Source organism: Rhinatrema bivittatum, chromosome 3 (assembly GCF_901001135.1).
Source record: "Rhinatrema bivittatum chromosome 3, aRhiBiv1.1, whole genome shotgun sequence".
In the NCBI taxonomy this organism is placed as follows: domain Eukaryota; kingdom Metazoa; phylum Chordata; class Amphibia; order Gymnophiona; family Rhinatrematidae; genus Rhinatrema; species Rhinatrema bivittatum.
This window is the reverse complement of record NC_042617.1, coordinates 31,911,747-31,928,844: the sequence shown is the minus strand read 5'-3', so window position 1 is coordinate 31,928,844 and position 17,098 is coordinate 31,911,747. Positions and strand designations below refer to the sequence as shown.

The 17,098-nt window shown below is 45.8% G+C and overlaps 1 protein-coding gene across 3 annotated transcripts in view; it reads left to right on the top strand.

Annotated features, from left to right (window-relative positions):
* LOC115086762 (nuclear RNA export factor 1-like) overlaps nucleotides 1-17,098 on the top strand; it is a 433,094-nt gene that overhangs the window by 289,923 nt on the left and 126,073 nt on the right. For 2 of the 3 annotated variants that reach the window (XM_029593060.1, XM_029593057.1), the window contains one exon: nucleotides 16,607-16,714. The exons of the other annotated variant lie outside the window; for it this stretch is intronic. In XM_029593060.1, the coding sequence (XP_029448920.1) occupies nucleotides 16,607-16,714 (108 nt within the window). The remainder of the gene's footprint in view (nucleotides 1-16,606; nucleotides 16,715-17,098) is intronic. 3 annotated transcript variants of the gene reach the window in all.

Here is a 17,098-nt window from a genome sequence, read left to right as displayed (position 1 = left end):
CCCTTAGACCCGGCGCCCGGGGCGGCCGCCCACCCCTCGCTACGCCATTGATCCTACATCCACACCCTAAGTTCCTGCCTAAGGTGGTGTCAGACTTCCTTCTTAACTAGTCCATCATCCTGCCATCATTTTTTCCCAGGTCCCATTTGCAGCAAGGCAAAAATAAGCCCTGCACAATTTGGACTGCTAAAGAGCCTTAGCCTTTTCTCTGGAGCAGACAGAAGCCTATAGACAGTCCATATAACTTTTTGTTTCTTTTGATCAGAATTAGCTGGGGATTGCTGTTGCCAAGCAGATACTCTTGAATTGGCTAGGAGACTGCATTTCTTTCTGTTATGCCCAGGTGGTACTGCATCTTGGGTCATGTCAAGACTCATTTTGTTCGAGCCATGGCAGCGTCGGTGGCCCACTTGCAAGTAGTCCCCATGAAGGAGATTTGCAGCGCCGTGACATGGAGTTCCATCCACTCATTCACATAATATTACTGTCTGGATAGGGATGGTTGACACAACAGTAAGTTTGGCCAGTTGGTCCTTAGGAACTTGTTTAAGGTATAGAACCCAACTCTGTTCCTTCTTAGTGCCCATTATTTCTTTTCAAGCTATCCCCCTTGTTACCAACAAAACTAGTCGTTGTGCCCGTTGGCACTTATTTTGATGTTTTGTTGGTCCTCTTTTATGTTAGGGGGCAACCTGTAGCTAGGGATTCATCCGTGTGTGAGAACAGCCATCCTGCATGTCTCTTAAAAAACAGAGTTGATTACTTATAATAGGTGTTGTCTGAGGACAGTAGGATGTCAGTCCTCAAGAAACCCACCCACCACCCCGTAGAGTTGGGTTTCCACTATGTGGGTTTTCTCATTTTTATTTATTACTCTCTTAATTCTATGATATAAGACTGAGAGGACCCTGCATGGATGCATGGTATATTGCATGCGTGAGCATGCTCACAGAGGTTCAGTCAAAGTTCTAAAAACTTTGACATAAGTTTTCCATGCTGGGTTTCATCTGACATCCTTCTGTTCTTGGAAAACACCTGTAATAGGTTAGCAACTCTGCTTTATAAACTGCTCATGTAGATAACGTGCATATTATAAAATGTCTATCCTGCAACATACACACGTGTGTGCTTATGTGCAAACATATGCACTGCATTTAAAGAAAGTATTTCAGTACATTGAACATGCATTCTTTTTCTACCAATTTAAAAAATATATATGTGTGTATTTTACAAGCTAAAATAAAGTAGGACTTGTTTACGTAAAACCCAGTTTCGGTGTGTAAGTTTTTTTTTTTTTTTTTTGTTTTTTAATTTAAATGTTTATTTGGCAATGTTCATATTAACAACATAAACATATAACATGTGCATAAATCACATCTAAGCTTGATAGTCGTCTCATCTCTGGAACATAAAAGTAAGTACAAGGAACCAAATAAATCAGTGTTGCTGAGTGTAAAGATACTACGACTAAGTGTCATTCTTGTCCATCCTTGAAGGTGACTTCTATGCAGTTGCATCACTCTGTCTCCATGCCCGATACGGGGTCTATACTTGGTTAAAGCGAGGCAAGCGACGGTAATTTTGTGCCATCATCCACAGATGGCACTTGTGCCTGCTTCCACGTGGATGCCAAAACACATCTAGTACTTAAGCACATTTGTGAGAGCAACACATTTGAATTTCTATCATTCTCAATAGGGACATTTAGCAATGCAAATTCTGCAGGCAACTGAATAGATTTCCCCATAATTTTTTGCATAACATTGAGAATATCCTTCCACAGTCTATTTACTTTAGGACAGTCCCACCACATATGGAAAAAAGTCCCGGATAATCCACAGCCTTTCCAACATAAATCACTAGATTTGAGTTTCGCCCGGTAGAGCCTATAGGGTGTAAAGTGCCATCGGAACAATACTTTTAGGCCATTCTCTGTAAGGGCCGCAGATACTGAACAGCTCTTAGTGTTAAGAAAGACTAGATCACATTCCTTCTTGGTAAATGATTTGTTCAAATCTTGCTCCCAGCATTTAATGTATTTCAAGCTAGCTGTGTGCGAGACCTGCAGTAGGCCATAAATCTTTGATAAGCTCCCCGTAAGCTTATCCACTGCTTCACACCAAACTTCAAACTGCAACTTGCCTTGAGTCAGCTCACTCACAATATCTTTCTTCCGTAGAAAGTGATGTATTTGATAGTAAGGGTAAGGATGAATGTGTTGCAGCTGATAAGTGTCTCTTAGCTGAGTGTAGGTCAGTAACCCATCTCTGCCCCAGAGTAGTGAGTCCTTTATTTTTCCAATCCCTGTAATACACATTCACCCACCATGATGGGAAAGTTTGATTATAAAACATGTGCGTATTATGAAAGTAAGTTCTCGCGCCTGTGATGACATGTTTCCACTGCGCCCATATCCTTAGTGTCTTCTGTAAGGGTAACGTCACCATTCCCCGGGCCATCCACGTCTCACGTGGTTGCCATATGAGGGTTTTGAGAGGTACTTTCCCCAATGCTGCCTGTTCAATGGTTACCCATCTGGACATTTCCGTCCCTTTATGCCAGGCTATAATAGCGCTAAGTTGCGCTGCTGTATAATACCCTTGCAATTTGGGGACTCCCATACCTCCTCGTAAAATAAAAATAAAAATAGTAACCTACACATATAACTGTTGGCCCCTCCCCTTTTTTGCACATATATGTGTGCATGAATCCTAAAGCGCACACATTTTTTATGTTTACAAACTAGCGATTACATAGAATTGTACACAAGTACAAGCTACTTAAGCGCGTATATACTAATTTTATGTGCTTAACTGCTTTGCAAATTCACCCCATTGTTTCTAGTTTAGAAAACACAAACTATATGCATTGTTACCTCCCTGTTAAACCCGGCCCCAGGAACCCCTCCCTATAAATGTAGGTAAAAATATGTGCACTGTGGAACAACGTGTCTACTTCCTCTGCTATCAGGCAGGCCAATCCCCACAAGTGGGTTATGCACCTCTAACAGCAGATGGAGACAGAGTAAAAGCTGATGTTACGGATATATAGCTCTGCCCCAACATTAGCCCGCCGGTATTCTCCAGCAGATGGTGGACATGCATTTTCTTATTGGGGATTGCCTGTAGTAAAAAAAAAAAAAAAAAAAAGGAAGAAGAAAAGGAGAAGATTATCGCACTGCTTGTACACCTGAGGTGACACAAATGGGTCCCTCCCTCAGTTGAGCACCTTTAGTCCAGTAAGTTTTTTTTAGGTGTGAACTTAAAAAAAAAAAAATATATATATATATATAGGTGTAGTGGTTGACGGAGTATTGTTGCAACCAGGGCTGCTTTCTTGGTTTATGCGGGCTGTAACTTGAGAGGTGCTGGATGTCAGTGGTGGTTGCGAAATTGGTTGGCAGGGAGAAAGTGACTTCACCTAACTAAGGGGGTCATTTATCATTTTGCGTTAGGGCCCTAATGTAGGCGATAATGCCATAATGCATGCGATAAATACCAGATCACAAAATGCGTTTGCATATTTTATTCAAGTGGAAGAAGTTTGGGCAGAGTAAATGGAAATGAGGGTCGGGTAGCATCATTTCTCTCTAATGAAATGTGCATGCATATGGATATTTAGGTTGGAAAGGGTGGGGAGGGGGAAGGGGATTTGATAGGAGTATCTGCCAGCATCATAGTTGAGTATTCTTATGATGTGTTTCTTTACTATGTTCATATAAGTTTTTATCTATTTATGAGGTCTGGAAATATTTGCAGGCTTCTGCAGGTAACATTTGGAGATCTGTTTTTCTACTTTTATTGGTGCTCAAAAAAATACATGGGATTACCTGTGTGTATGTTTTGCTGATGGCTCTTACAGTGATATCCATTAATGCTAAAGGCTTAAATTAGCTCTTTAAACATGATATGTTGTTTAAATAAGCAGTGAGATTAAGGGCTGATATTATATTTGTTCAAGAGACACATTTACGTAAAATGGATGAGCGCCTACTGAAATCCAAACATTTTCCAAAAATGTATTTAGCATCCAATACTGTTAAGAATAAATATGAGGATGTGGGGATTTAGTTTCTAAAAATGTATGTGTGGACTTTCTAGAACTGAGAATTGATTATGGGGGGGGGGGGGGGGAGGCAATACATTTTGCTTAAAATGATTATTGCTGACGATGTATACACATTGGTTAATGTATATGGCCCGGATAGTGATCAAGGACCCTTTTTTAACAGCTTTCAGATAATACTGCTATGAAAGCGGAAGGTTTAGTAATATAGGTGGAGACTTTAATATTACATTGAACCCATTGATTGATAATTCTTCAGGCGCAGATAGTGCTGCAAAAAAATTGATTGCTCCTTAAAGAATTACTTTTCTCTTTTGTGGTAGCTGATGTCTAGAGGTTGAGGCATAATACTGAAAAAGATTATACTTTTCATTCCAGACCTCACAATAATTATTCTAGAATTGACTTTTTTCTAGTGGATAAGCATTTAATACCCCAAGTGCAAGACACCTCCATTGGTGTTATTATATGATCAGATCATGCTCCCATTATGCTAAACTTTTGAGTTGAAAAATAATAGCAAGGGTACCCATTTCTGGAGACTCAGTGATGCTTTATTGGCTGATAAGGATTTATGTCATAAATTGTGTTCGTTGATTGAAGAATTTCTACGGATTAGTAAGTCTCTTCTAAGTCTCTGCCATTACTGTGTGGGAGAGTCTTAAGGCCTGTGTTTGAGGTCACTTGATCTCACTTGCCAGCTACAAAAAAAAAGAGAAAATTACAAGAATAATTGTCTTTAGAACACACTATTAACAGCCTAGAACAAAAGCATAAATTGACTTGTAACGTTATCTGTCTTAAAACTTTAGGTGCTGCTCACAACAAGCTAAAACTCCTTGGAGCCGAGGAATTGGCCTACCAATTGAATTTAGTACAACAAAATTATTTTGAATATGGAAACAAAGTGGGCCGTTTATTGGCCCATAAATTTAAAGTACAGAAGGCCTAGAACCGTATTTGGAAAATTAAAGATGCTAATGACAGTATGGTTTTTGCTTATCAGATCAGAAATAGTTTTGCTCAGTTTTATGGGTCTTTATATCATATTGATTGCTCAGTTTCCTCTGAGAAGGTGGACCGCTATCTGGCTAGTCTTACATTGCCATCTTTAAAGCCTATTCATGTCCAGTGGCTTAACAAATAAATTACATGTATTGAAATATCTGAGGCTATAAAAAGTTTGAAATCTGGAAAAGCGCCTGTTACCATTCAGCGATCCGCAAAGCACGGGGCTCCCTCTAGTATTGCCACTCAGCAGCGTTTTCCGGCAGCAGCACGGCCCAGCTTGAGTTGCGTTCAGGCTCCGCCCACCGGGGCACGTCATCAACCCTCCCAGAAGTCCCCCTCATTTGCCCGGGAAGTTTTGAGATTTAAAGACCTGAGCCCAGCACAGCACTGCCTCTGCTACAGGCTTGCTTGTGCTGGTGCTCTCGTTGGTTTGCGTTTTGGCATTCTGACTCTGGACTGTGCCTTGGATTTGCTTTCTTGCTGCCCACCCTTGACCCGGATTGGATTTGGTTCTCCTTTTGCCTGCTGCCTGCCTTGACTCTGGACTGTGCCTTGGATATGCTTTCTTGCTGCCTGCCTACGACCCAGATTGGATTGGCTGCCAGGTTATATGTAGCTAGTCAGAGGAAGCAGACTTCATGTCCATTTATACATGTAGTTTGCAAAAGATTGTATAAAATATTTTTCTTAATTTCACTGCCGTGAGATAAGATAAAATTGTGCAATTTAATAAGTGGCTGAATGTAGTGTGCATTAAAAGTATGTGTGCACAAAAGTATGTGTTTTACACAAAAGTGTGCACAAAAGTATGTGTTTTGCATACAATATTCAAATGCTCAGGTATCTGATGGGCACCTATACTTTGTTTTTTCTTCTCTTCTTTGTTTAGCTCTGTCATATTTTGTATTTGTACTACAGTGGCCCAGTTTTGCCAGATGAGATGGGGGTGGGAAGAGGGTGTAACCTGAAAATTGTACCATATGTCAACATATAAACCTGTGTGGTATGCTGTAAGGATTTGTGTATTGTTATGGTTAATAAACTTTAAATTAAAAAAAAAATGAAATTGATTGGCAGATACAATTTCTATGTTCAGTCTCACGAGGTTGCCCTTTAAGAGTTCCTTTATTTGTAAGTGATTGGGAGAACAGGTCCTTTGTTTGCCAGAGGACAAAAAGTCGGCATTGCGTGCTTTTGGGCAAGAGGCCATTCTAGAGACTGCAGCCATTCCCTATAAGGGAGCAACTATGCAGAGTTCTCTTCCTTTTGGTAAATGTCAGTCCTTTTGATCCAGAAAGCCTCGGAAGGAGGCGGGCTCCGGGAGTGGAGCACCTCTTCTGGCTCTCCGTCATCAGAGCTGGGTCCAGATCATGTTAGTTCAATGGGTCCTGGAAGAGGTAAGAGAAGGCTATACTCTGGAGTGTTCTTCGCATTCCTCTTTCTCACAGGACAAGCAGGATGGTAGTCCTCACAAATGGGTGACATCGAGGATGGAGCCCTGTACGAAAAACTTTTCTGTCAAAGTTTCAACAAGCTTTGACTGACACTGGCACACTGGGTGCACTGAGCATGCCCAGCCTGCAATTATCCCTGTGAGCCACAGGTGTCTCCCTCAGTCTTCTTTTTTCCGCTCTGCAGTAAGCATAGCGGTTGGAGCTCTGTGAGGATTTTTTAACTAATTACCTCATGGAAACACTTAACTTTTCACTTCAAAAAACACTTTTCCCTGCACAGGTCTCCATCCGCGTACGTTTTTACGACGCTCGGTGAGTACTAATTCTTATTTTTCGGTCGGTTCCTGTCACTATCTTAAGGCTGTTAACTGACTGAAGCCTTCCCTTCCCCCATTTTTTCAGTTAGCTTTAAACAGCTTGCAAGTATCTCTGTGACACTCTGCTTGATTATGCTAGTGGGGTAGGGATTTTTTCCTTAACTTTAGGACCTCTGTAGCTTCAAGTCCTTCGTTCCCTGGTACCCTCACGCAGTCGATACCCTATCGCTACACCGGGACCCTCCTAAACCGCCCTGGGCTTTTATATGTCATCAGCGCCCCTCCCCCCACGGTGCCCTGATGCCTTTATCCATGTTTTTTGCTTTTCAGTGCTACCAGGCTTTTTCCTCCTACGCACTGTTTTTTTCCTTGGGCTTCCTCGGTGCCGTCCCTACCCGGATGCATGCCATTGACGCACACGCTGTTAGTCACTGCCATGCATACTCGGGTCGCCGCCACCGCTGCCCGAGACACTTTTTAATGATCCCAGGGTCACTTCATCGATGCCACCCCCCCTTTTGGGGATGCCCTCGATGCCCCATCCTCCCCACCGATGTCCAGCCCTTTTCCATCGGTGGGCATCGGTGCCACATCGATTCGTCGGTGGGCATCGATGCCGGATGGTCCCCATCGGTGGACATCGGTGCCGGATGGTCCCCATCGATGGACATCGGTGCCGGATGGCTTGTCCGTCGATGGCATTGGTGCCGGATGGCCGTCCGATGGCATCGGTGCCAGGTCCTTTTGCATCGATGGACACCGATGCCCAGGTGTTTCATCCATGGGCATCTGTTAGAATGCATCCATCGTGGGCAGTCGATGCCAGGCTGCTCCCATCGGTGAAATTCGATGCCCAGGTGGGTCCCATCGGTGGGTATCCATGCCGGCTCGATTCCGTGGATGGGCGTTGATGCCAATGCCAGCCTTATGGCTGGCATCGATGCCCATGCCGATTCCAGGACTGGCGTTGATGCCGGGATGGAATTCATCGACTGGGAGATCCATGCCATCGATTCCATACGTGTCCATATCGATGCCACCGACACACGTGTCTGGGGCACCGATGCCATGTACACTTGGAAATCTGAGTCTGTCCAAATCGATACCGTCAACGTCTGTGGCCCTATAGTTGATGCCCGTGGCCATGCCACAAACGGCATAAATGCCCGCCTCCATGCATCGATGCCCTCGACACCTCCGTTTTCCTTCGGTGTCCTTGACGCCCTATTGATTCGACTTCGACTCAGTCGATGCCGGTATCTTTTTCAATAACGGCAATGTTTTTCGATTATTCGATTCCACATCGTTTCAAAGATACCTATGCCACTGCTGTCAGTGCCCGTCACTGTCATCATTCTCCTGGCCAGTCATCGACGATTTTTCATACCCATTTTGATGATATCCTCGAAGCCCCTTAGGTTGCCTTCAATATCGTCAATACCGACATAGCACCGCCACATAATACCCTCGCCTCCTCACATTGCTCCACGCTTTGGGTTCTTTTTTAAGCCCCGTATTAGCTTAAGACACTCCATTGTGTCAGGAGCAGAGCAGGCGTGCTGACAGTTCGTCATCGATCGCCTTCCAGGACGACGAGGGCTTCCATCTCGGCGCTGGGGAAAGACCGGGCCGAGCACCGTGGCACCCATCATCGCCGACATCGTGATCGTCCGCCGCTGACGCCATCCAGCACATCGGTGCCATCCTTCTCCAGGCTGGACAACGCTCGGGCAGAGCGACATCACCACTGCCATCAGCACTGTTCCTACAGTTTTGGCAGTCCTTGGTGATCCAGAACTTCCGGATCCAGGTCCGACAGCTTCTGCATTGGCGTCATGACACATCGAGCCGCTGTGACGAGGGAAGGGAACATGAGTTCCGTTAGGGCTCCTCTGTTCCTGGCGTGCCCCACCGTCAAGTGGTGTGGGACTATGGCCATCTGTTACACTTAGCAGTCTAAACGCCACTCACGCCTGGCCTGTCTCCTCTGTACCTGTGCCACCATACCGGGTTTCAGAGCGAGATGGACGTTTACGTCCCCGGCCTTACCCTCGAGGACTCTGGAGACCGTCGGAGTCAACAATCTTCACCGGCTCGTCTTGCGGCGATCCACGTCGGATGGTAAGTACCCGCTTCGGCGGCATTCCCATAGAGTTGTGTTCTCCCATTCGGACCGTGGTTCGAAAAGTTCTGGGTCATGTGCCTTTTAGAACTGTATTAGTGTCACATATCGCTATGTTAGCTATGTTAGCCACAATATCAGGAGAACCCCTCTATCTTCTTGGGATTGCAGCAGGGCTTCTTCTCTTGTCAGTAACAAGTCCCTGTGCCGACCAATGCTCTGACTCTTGGTTCCCTCCCAACCAAGGTCCAGCTGCATTGGCTGATCTGCTAAACATGAGATTCAGCAACCATTGCCCCATGTACAAGTCCACCTTGAGGCCTGGCCACAGGTCTCAGTGTCTCCTTGTACAGCATACAGAAATGCGGGTACCACTTACCGCTCACACACCTGCAGGAGCCTACATGATATCCTCCATTGGGACACCTCCTGGTCTCCCATCTGGTCAGATATCAGAGCGGCCACCCCACCTTGTACCAAAGTCCCGGTACACTCCCCCAGGCGCTACGAAGTGCAGAGGGGAGAAGGGAGGGGGGTTGGGGAGTTTTAATTGCACTATTCTTTCTTTTAACAGAAAATAGTTACTCTCCGCACATCCTGGACCTAAGAAAATCCAACTTTCTTTAGACGTCACAGGTACAATGGTATCTTTGGTTACCATCACTCCATACTGCAGTAAGTACATTATTTTAATGTTTCTATGTGCTTTATGGTGAGTCAACATTACAACCCCAAGCTCTGCCGCTGGCACCAGCTTCGGTAAGTGAACTGTCTCTTGCATCACTGTTGGTGAATGCTGTTTTCTCTGCGGAGTGTAACATCATTCACTTTCCTTGCATAGACTACTGCTAACCACTTTCAGTACATGCAAGGAGCTCTCACTTTTTTCAGGACTCACTATACATTTACTAACTGGGATTACTGTCACTGCCATAAATCCCTTCTGTAACACTTCTGGACACCACAGTCTTAAGACCCTCTTGTCCAGCATGCGCACAGACATTCTGATACATTGTTATATGTCCCTGCGCATATTTTCCATAACCTCAGCCTTTCAACTTTTCATGGTTGGGCTATGGGGTTTTTTCCCACTATGCATTTTTCTCATAATTCAAAACTGCTATGGGTTATATTCAGTGACATTCTATACTCAATGGACCTAAGTGGTTTCATTGCTTTCGTCCCTGATTCTTATCCCAGTTCGAACTAGGACCTAGTCTCCTTCGACTCATGCTCGCAATTCCTTAGGGTTATAAAGTTTCTCCTGAAAGCTGTCAACCCATTATGCATCTATTGCACTCCAGCATAGTTTCTCATAAACTTCCTGGACGTTGCACCCATGAGTTATGCCCTTATGCCTTCCAATACTGCTTTTGCAACAATTCTTTGTGCATACAGACAGACAGCATAGGGACAATGTGCTTTCCAACTCATAAGCACGCATTACCTCTTAGCTGCTCTGCTAGACAGCTGCGCAGCTCTACCCTTGGCCCTTGTTCACTTCATGCGTCCTTGGGTCACATATCTAAGAGATTTAATGAACGCTCTATCAGACCTTCTCCACGTAGGTTCTATCCTCTCGAATGGTCTCAATTACATGTGTACAGGGCAAATCTTTTAACGCTGAGTTTAACTAAACTTTCCTCGGCGTCTGCATCATTCCATACGATGCACAGTTTCTGCTCCCTGCACATGTTTCCTATGCGTTCCCTTAGATGCCTTTTCTTCCATCAAAGGCCTCTTCAATATATCTCTTCTGCTGCCTCTCGTAGCCAGCATTCTTCTAATGTTGAACTGGGATGGGGTTCAGTATTCTTTTCCCCACTCCCTGACTGAGATCAGTATGCTTTCCCATACTTCTCAATCCATCATATCAGTAACCTTTTATTCTCTCACCAGTCAGTCCCAAATCATAGACTTACTGATGTTCTTAGGTTCTGGTAGCGTCACAAAACCTTCTAAACATAAATCTTGCCGTTTAATATGGCAGGCTTTACCTCCTGACGCTAAAAAAAAAAAAAAAAAAAAAGAGGTATTACCCCTTTTACTTTTCCACCATTTTTTCTTACTCCCTCGGATTCTGTTCTCCAGACATCCTCCACATAGATACACCTTTCTCTTAGGAGGTGTATTGTTTTGGGAGTTGGATTCCCGTTTTCGGTAATCCTCTCTGAGTCGGCTTACCATGGATTATCCACTGATCAAGCCGCCTCTATTTCTCTAATCACGGAATGAACATATATATTCTCCTTATAAGTCTCATACATTCTACGTTTGAGCCTTTCCATTCCTCTCTTCCACAGTTTAGCAAGGGAACTTCTTTCCCTCTTAATGTCATTCCTGCCAGCAGGGTCCGTGAGTTATGCACTCTTTCCATACTCACCTGACTCCGTTCCTCTGCCACTGAGTAGTTCTACGCATTCAACTTTCTATCCTTTTCAGGTAGATGTTGTATCTCCTTTCCTCAGGAAATACTCTATTAATTTTTCCTAACCTCTCTCTCTCGCCCTAGGGAGAGACTGGGTTTTCCACATTCCTGGACAGTAATGCTGCGCTTACATTCTATCTACATTGCACTGCATTCCATGTGAATTCCACTTGACTCTTTCCTTCATGCAAGGGTCAAGCTGCTACTTCCAGTGGCCACACAGACCTAATCCTTCTGATTAAGTGGTCTATATTTCCTTTCCTACCAACAAGCAGACATTTCACTACAACACTGTGGGTATCCACATACTGTTGTGTCCGTCTTAGCCTTAACAGCTTCCCTTTGGTTACTGCTGCTTGTACTTTTTTATCAGGCTGCAGCCTGGAGTCCTCTCCATACCTTCGCAGCCTATTATTGCTTACATTTGACTAGCCGGCATGCTCCATGTTTGGCCAGTCCGACTACTCTTACCTTTTTCAATTCACTACCCAACATCCTTCCACGAACCCATTATGGTGTTGCGGATGCCCTCCGTTCCCATTTCCACCTCAGTCGTTACGCCTTTGCGCATCTGCGGTGTATCTGGTGCATTCCCGGGCATCCTCAGCTCGGTACTCACCCATTTGTGAGGACTACCATCCTGCTTGTCCTGTGAGAAAGCAAATGTTGCTTACCTGATGTAACAGGTGTTCTCACAGGACAGCAGGATGTTAGTCCTCACGAAACCCGCCCGCCACCCCGCGGAGTTGGGTCTGTATACTTTTATTTTAGTTTCGCTTGCGCTTTTTAGCTATAAGACGAGACTGAGGGAGACACCTGTGGCTCACAGGGATAATTGCAGGCTGGGCATGCTCAGTGCACCCAGTGTGCCAGTGTCAGTCAAAGCTTGTTGAAACTTTGACAGAAAAGTTTTCCGTACAGGGCTCCATCCTCGATGTCACCCATTTGTGAGGACTAACATCCTGCTGTCCTGTGAGAACACCTGTTACATCAGGTAAGCAACATTTGCTTTATGCATTGTGGTCTCGCCTTGCAACTCTGCAGAAGAGGGTGGTGGTAGGTTTTTGTAGGTTTCGTGGACCCTTGGCCCGTGGTGGGAGTGGACACTTCCTGAGGGGTTGAGCTCCTCAAGGCCCCACCATCGGGAGGCGAGGTGGAATGGAAACACAGGCAACTGGACCACAGCTGTGGCCCAGGAGAGAGGAGGCGAAGATAAGTTGTCTGTGTCACAGTCACGAGATCGCAGGCACCTGCACTGAAGCAGTACTGTGGGGAGTCCCGAGGGCCTGCTCTGTGCGTCTGCTGCAGTGATTCCATCTTACGCCAGGCTGGAACGTTTTTTTCTACATCTCTGGCTTATGCTAGTGTTTGGATTGTTTTCGAGGCCTGGTGTGCAGTGCGAGGTTCTCAGCCTCTCAAAGTGGAAGTTCTCAAATGGCAGTTCCCTCCTCTTCTAGAGGAACAAGTCAATAGAGGGCCTTGGTCTTCCCCTCCGAATGTATCTCGAATCTTGAAGGGAGTTAAGAATCTTTGTCCTCCCTGGTGGCTACCAATGCCCTTGTGGAACCTTAATCTGGTTCTGGATTCTTGGTGGCTCCTGCCTTTCGACCACTACATAGCCTCTCTTTGAAGCTACTTTCCTTAAGAACAGTTTTTTCTATGTGTGACTCCGGGGGCAATGCAGTTCCGAACTGTACTTTCTGTTGCTAAAAATGTTTTTCGAAGTTTCATTTGAATCAGTCTATTTCTCCTGCTTGTGCTGGGCAGGAATAGAAATGAGTGATTATTGTTTCTCACGTACCTTGGATATTGAACAGCATCTGAGATGATGTTTGGAGGCTATTAAACTTGTCAGGAAGTCTGATTGTTTCTGCTTCATGGTGGTGGTAAACAAGGGGAACTGTCAAAGCGGGCAACTATAGCCTTTTGGCAAAAGGATGTCTTCATGGGCCCTGTTTGATTGCCAAGACTTTCTCTAAGTGACTTTAGAGTGCATTCCGCTAGGGCTCAGGCACTAGTGTGGGCGGAGCATTATCGTCTCCAGCCGAGTTTTCCTGGGCAGCGATGTAATCTTTCTTGCATGCCTTCCTGAGCCTTCCGCTTGGACGTTGGGGCTCCGCAGGGTGCAGCTTTTGCTCGTGCAGACTTAACTGGACCACGAGCAGCCTCCCACCCTGTTCAGGAGTAGCTTTGCTACATTCCACTTGTGGGGACTGGCCTGCATGAGAACAGAGGAAGAAATTACTATTTACCTGATAATTTCCTTTCCTCTAAGAAAGGCAGATCAATCCCTGACCCACCCTCAGCAGCTGATTTTTGCCTTTGATTCGCTCTTTAGATGCAGACGTTGCAGGGTGGTTTTCTTGCTATTTGTTGAAGGACTGGTAAGTTTTTTTTAACTGGTCCCTCAGTTTATTGAAAGTTAGTTCTTTGATCTATACTCAGTGTTCTCTATTGGTTGGAAGCATGAGTGATTGATTATTAATAATCATTTTCAAGTATAATCAGTGTATCCACAATTAGACTTTTTCAGAGAACACTAACGGGCTGACGTCAGGGCAGGGCTATATATCCATGACATCAGCTTTTACTCCATCTCCATCTGCTGATAGAGGTGCATAACCCACTTGTGGGGATTGGCCCACCTTCCTTAGAGGAAAGGAGGTAATTTCTCCTTTTATTTGCATATGAAGTGGGAAAATTTCAAACAAAGCCTTTTATCTGGGAAAATAGCCATTTACTTAGGTAAATGGTTTTTGAAAATTGCCCTTCCTCTAAGTGCTGGGGTGTGCAAATGGGGGCCTGCTCTGCAGACAAGCTTCCAGGGGACTGCCAGCAACAATGAATGGGAACCAAAAGGAAAGAGTGCTTGTTTCTGCTGTCTGGGGCCTAGTGGAGTGGCGTAGCACAGGGGAAGTTGCATGCAGCTGCTGGTGGCGGCTAAGCAGAGGACACCCTTCCTGTCATCTGTGCTGGCCTGTGGTATTAGAAATCGCAAAAGTAACACCACCTCTATGCTGAATTTGTGATGCACGTGTTATGCGTGCCGCCCACAGCAGACCTGCGGCACGGCCCTCTCACCTTCTGACACGGACTCAAGCTCCTGGTTCCTCTTCACTGGCGGCGGTGGGCCGCCAGCTCCGACCTCCGGTGCCTCCAGCTCTGCCATGGTCCCCAGTGTTGCAGCCAAGATGTCCTTGCTCGTCGGGCCTCTCTGCATGGTCCGCAGAGAGTCTGCGCCGCGCGCTCATCGCTAGTTATTTTAAAGGGCCCGCGGCAGGAACCTGTCCACAGCCCCAGATGCTGACGTCAGAGTATATAAGCTCAGGCCTCGCTCCATAGCGTTGCCTTTGCAACAGGTCTCCTCGTACTCGTTGCTGATAGAGAATCCTCTCTCCTTCGTGTTCCTGATTCCTGTGGTTCCTGGTTCCTGTCTTCCTCGTTCCTGCCTCGTCTATGTGTTGGACTGACTCCTTGGATTTCGACTCTGCTTTGCTTGACTACTCTTCGGCCTATCTCCAGCCCTGGACCTACTCTTCAGCTTATCTACAGTCCCGGACCACTGCCTTGCTTGATTACGCCTGCCTTCTCCGCGCCCTGACCATTGCCTTGATTGACTGTGCTACAGACCTCTCCGTGTCCAAAGTTCTACGTTGCTTGCCATGACCTCCGCTTGCCGCCAGCTCTGATCCTAGCCTGTCAGTGACGCCTCCTCTTGCCTATCCCCTGGATGTGAACTTACAAGGCTCCAGCCTTTCTTTGCTTGAGCGCCTCCAGTTACCTTCCGTTCCTTTGGCGCCTGAGTTCCTGTACCGAACCCAGTCCAGGGTAGGACTGCTGTCTCTGGGCTGAACCACTTCTCTTTACTAACTAACCTCGAGGCCCACCTAAATCCTGCCGGCCCCGGCACCCAAAGACTCAACCCGAGGGGAACGAGGGCTGTATAGGTGAAGCTCCAGCGGCCTCTAACTTCAACCCAGTACACCTGCCGACGGTGGGGACCCGTAGGTCCCTACCTACGGGTTGCATCACCCCACCTCAGCCCAAGGATCCACCTCCGATGCAACAGCACGAGATCAGCATGGGGGAGGAAGTTCTAGCCTCACCAATTTTTTATATTGTGGGGTCTGCACAGAGGAGGCAGCAGAATGGGCTTCTGTTCCAGAAACAGCGAAGAGTGATCAGCACCTCCCCAAAAGCCGCACGGCAGCGGTGACAATGACACCAGAAGAGTGAGAGAGGCTCTGAGGTTGCCGGAAAAACAGAGGGGGCCTGCCTTCAGTGTGTGTATGTTTATGAATGGAAGCTTGGGTGTGTATGAATGGGTGCCTGCCTGGGAGTGTGTATGTGTGAGAGAATGGGTACCTGCCTGGGGATCTGCCTTTGTGTATGTGAGAATGGGTGCTTGCCTGGGGATCTGTCTGCGCATGTGTGAGAGAATGGTTGCCTAACTGAGGGTTTGGGTACCTGCCTAGGTGTTTGTGTGTGAGAGAATGAATGGGTGCCTGCCTGCGGATCTGTGTAGGGTGAGAGCCTATGTGTATGAGGGAATCTGGGGGAATAAGAGCTTTTGTGTGCATGGGGAAGAGGCGAGTGTGTTAGAGCCTGTGTATGAGAGTGTGTGGGTGTATGAGGGCATATACTGTATATATGTATGTGTATGTGACCTATGTGTGAGAGAGAATTAGTCCTGGGGGAATTCTGCGCTACTGCGGATAGATATAGATATACACGATGTAACCCAACTTTGGTGGGGGGGGGCAATAAATTGTATGGAAGGAAGGGGGGGTCTGTGGGTCAAAATGTTTGCTCACCCCCCTCTCTAGTGTCTTAAGCATGAAATAAAAACATGGACGACAATATTGAATGGTGGGGGAAGCAGGAAGGTGTGCAGGTATTTGTACCCAGATCAGTTTGGCAGGGATATTTGGCAGGAAGCAACCTGGTGAATATACCTGATTAGGTATTAGTTAACCAGATATATTTATCCAGATAATTTTCGACCTGCCCTCCACCACAACCAGACTTAACCTGGCTAATTTTAAATGCTGCTTCCAGAGCGCCTCCGCACTGCATGTTTTAGCTAGGTAATGACTTAATCCAGCCAAAACTTACCAGTTTGGTGGGGCCCAAAATGAAAAACCTAGACAGACAGACCAACTGAGTATTGACCTCATGGTTTATTTTATGAATTTCTTCTTTTTTGTAGGTTTTTTGAACTCTATGACTCTGATGATCGCCAAGGTTTACTGCATGCATACCACAGTGACGCCTGCTGCTCCCTTAGCATCCCTACTGTTTCCTTCTCTGCAAAGAGGTGTTTAATACAGTCTTATATTGGTTCTAAGAAATAATATAGCATTTCATCCGAAACACTGGATTTTATGTGCAACTATTGTCTATTCTGGTACATTTTTCTGTAGGATTGTTTTGTTTAATCATTGATAGTATTTAAAAATGTTATCACATGATAGCCTTAATGCAGCAAAGCATTCTGTTTTTTATAGGGCTTGAAACTCCTAACCAGCTAATTTTTGGATATTTGACTCCTTGTTCTCACATGCACTTAATTTTCCAGTGATTCTCAAACTGATTGATTCTCTGTTTGTGTACATTTACATCAGCTAGTCTAGACTAATGCTTTTGTGAACTGGCCATTATAGGGGCAATTTGCAGTGCCATGTGTGCACATTTGTATGTA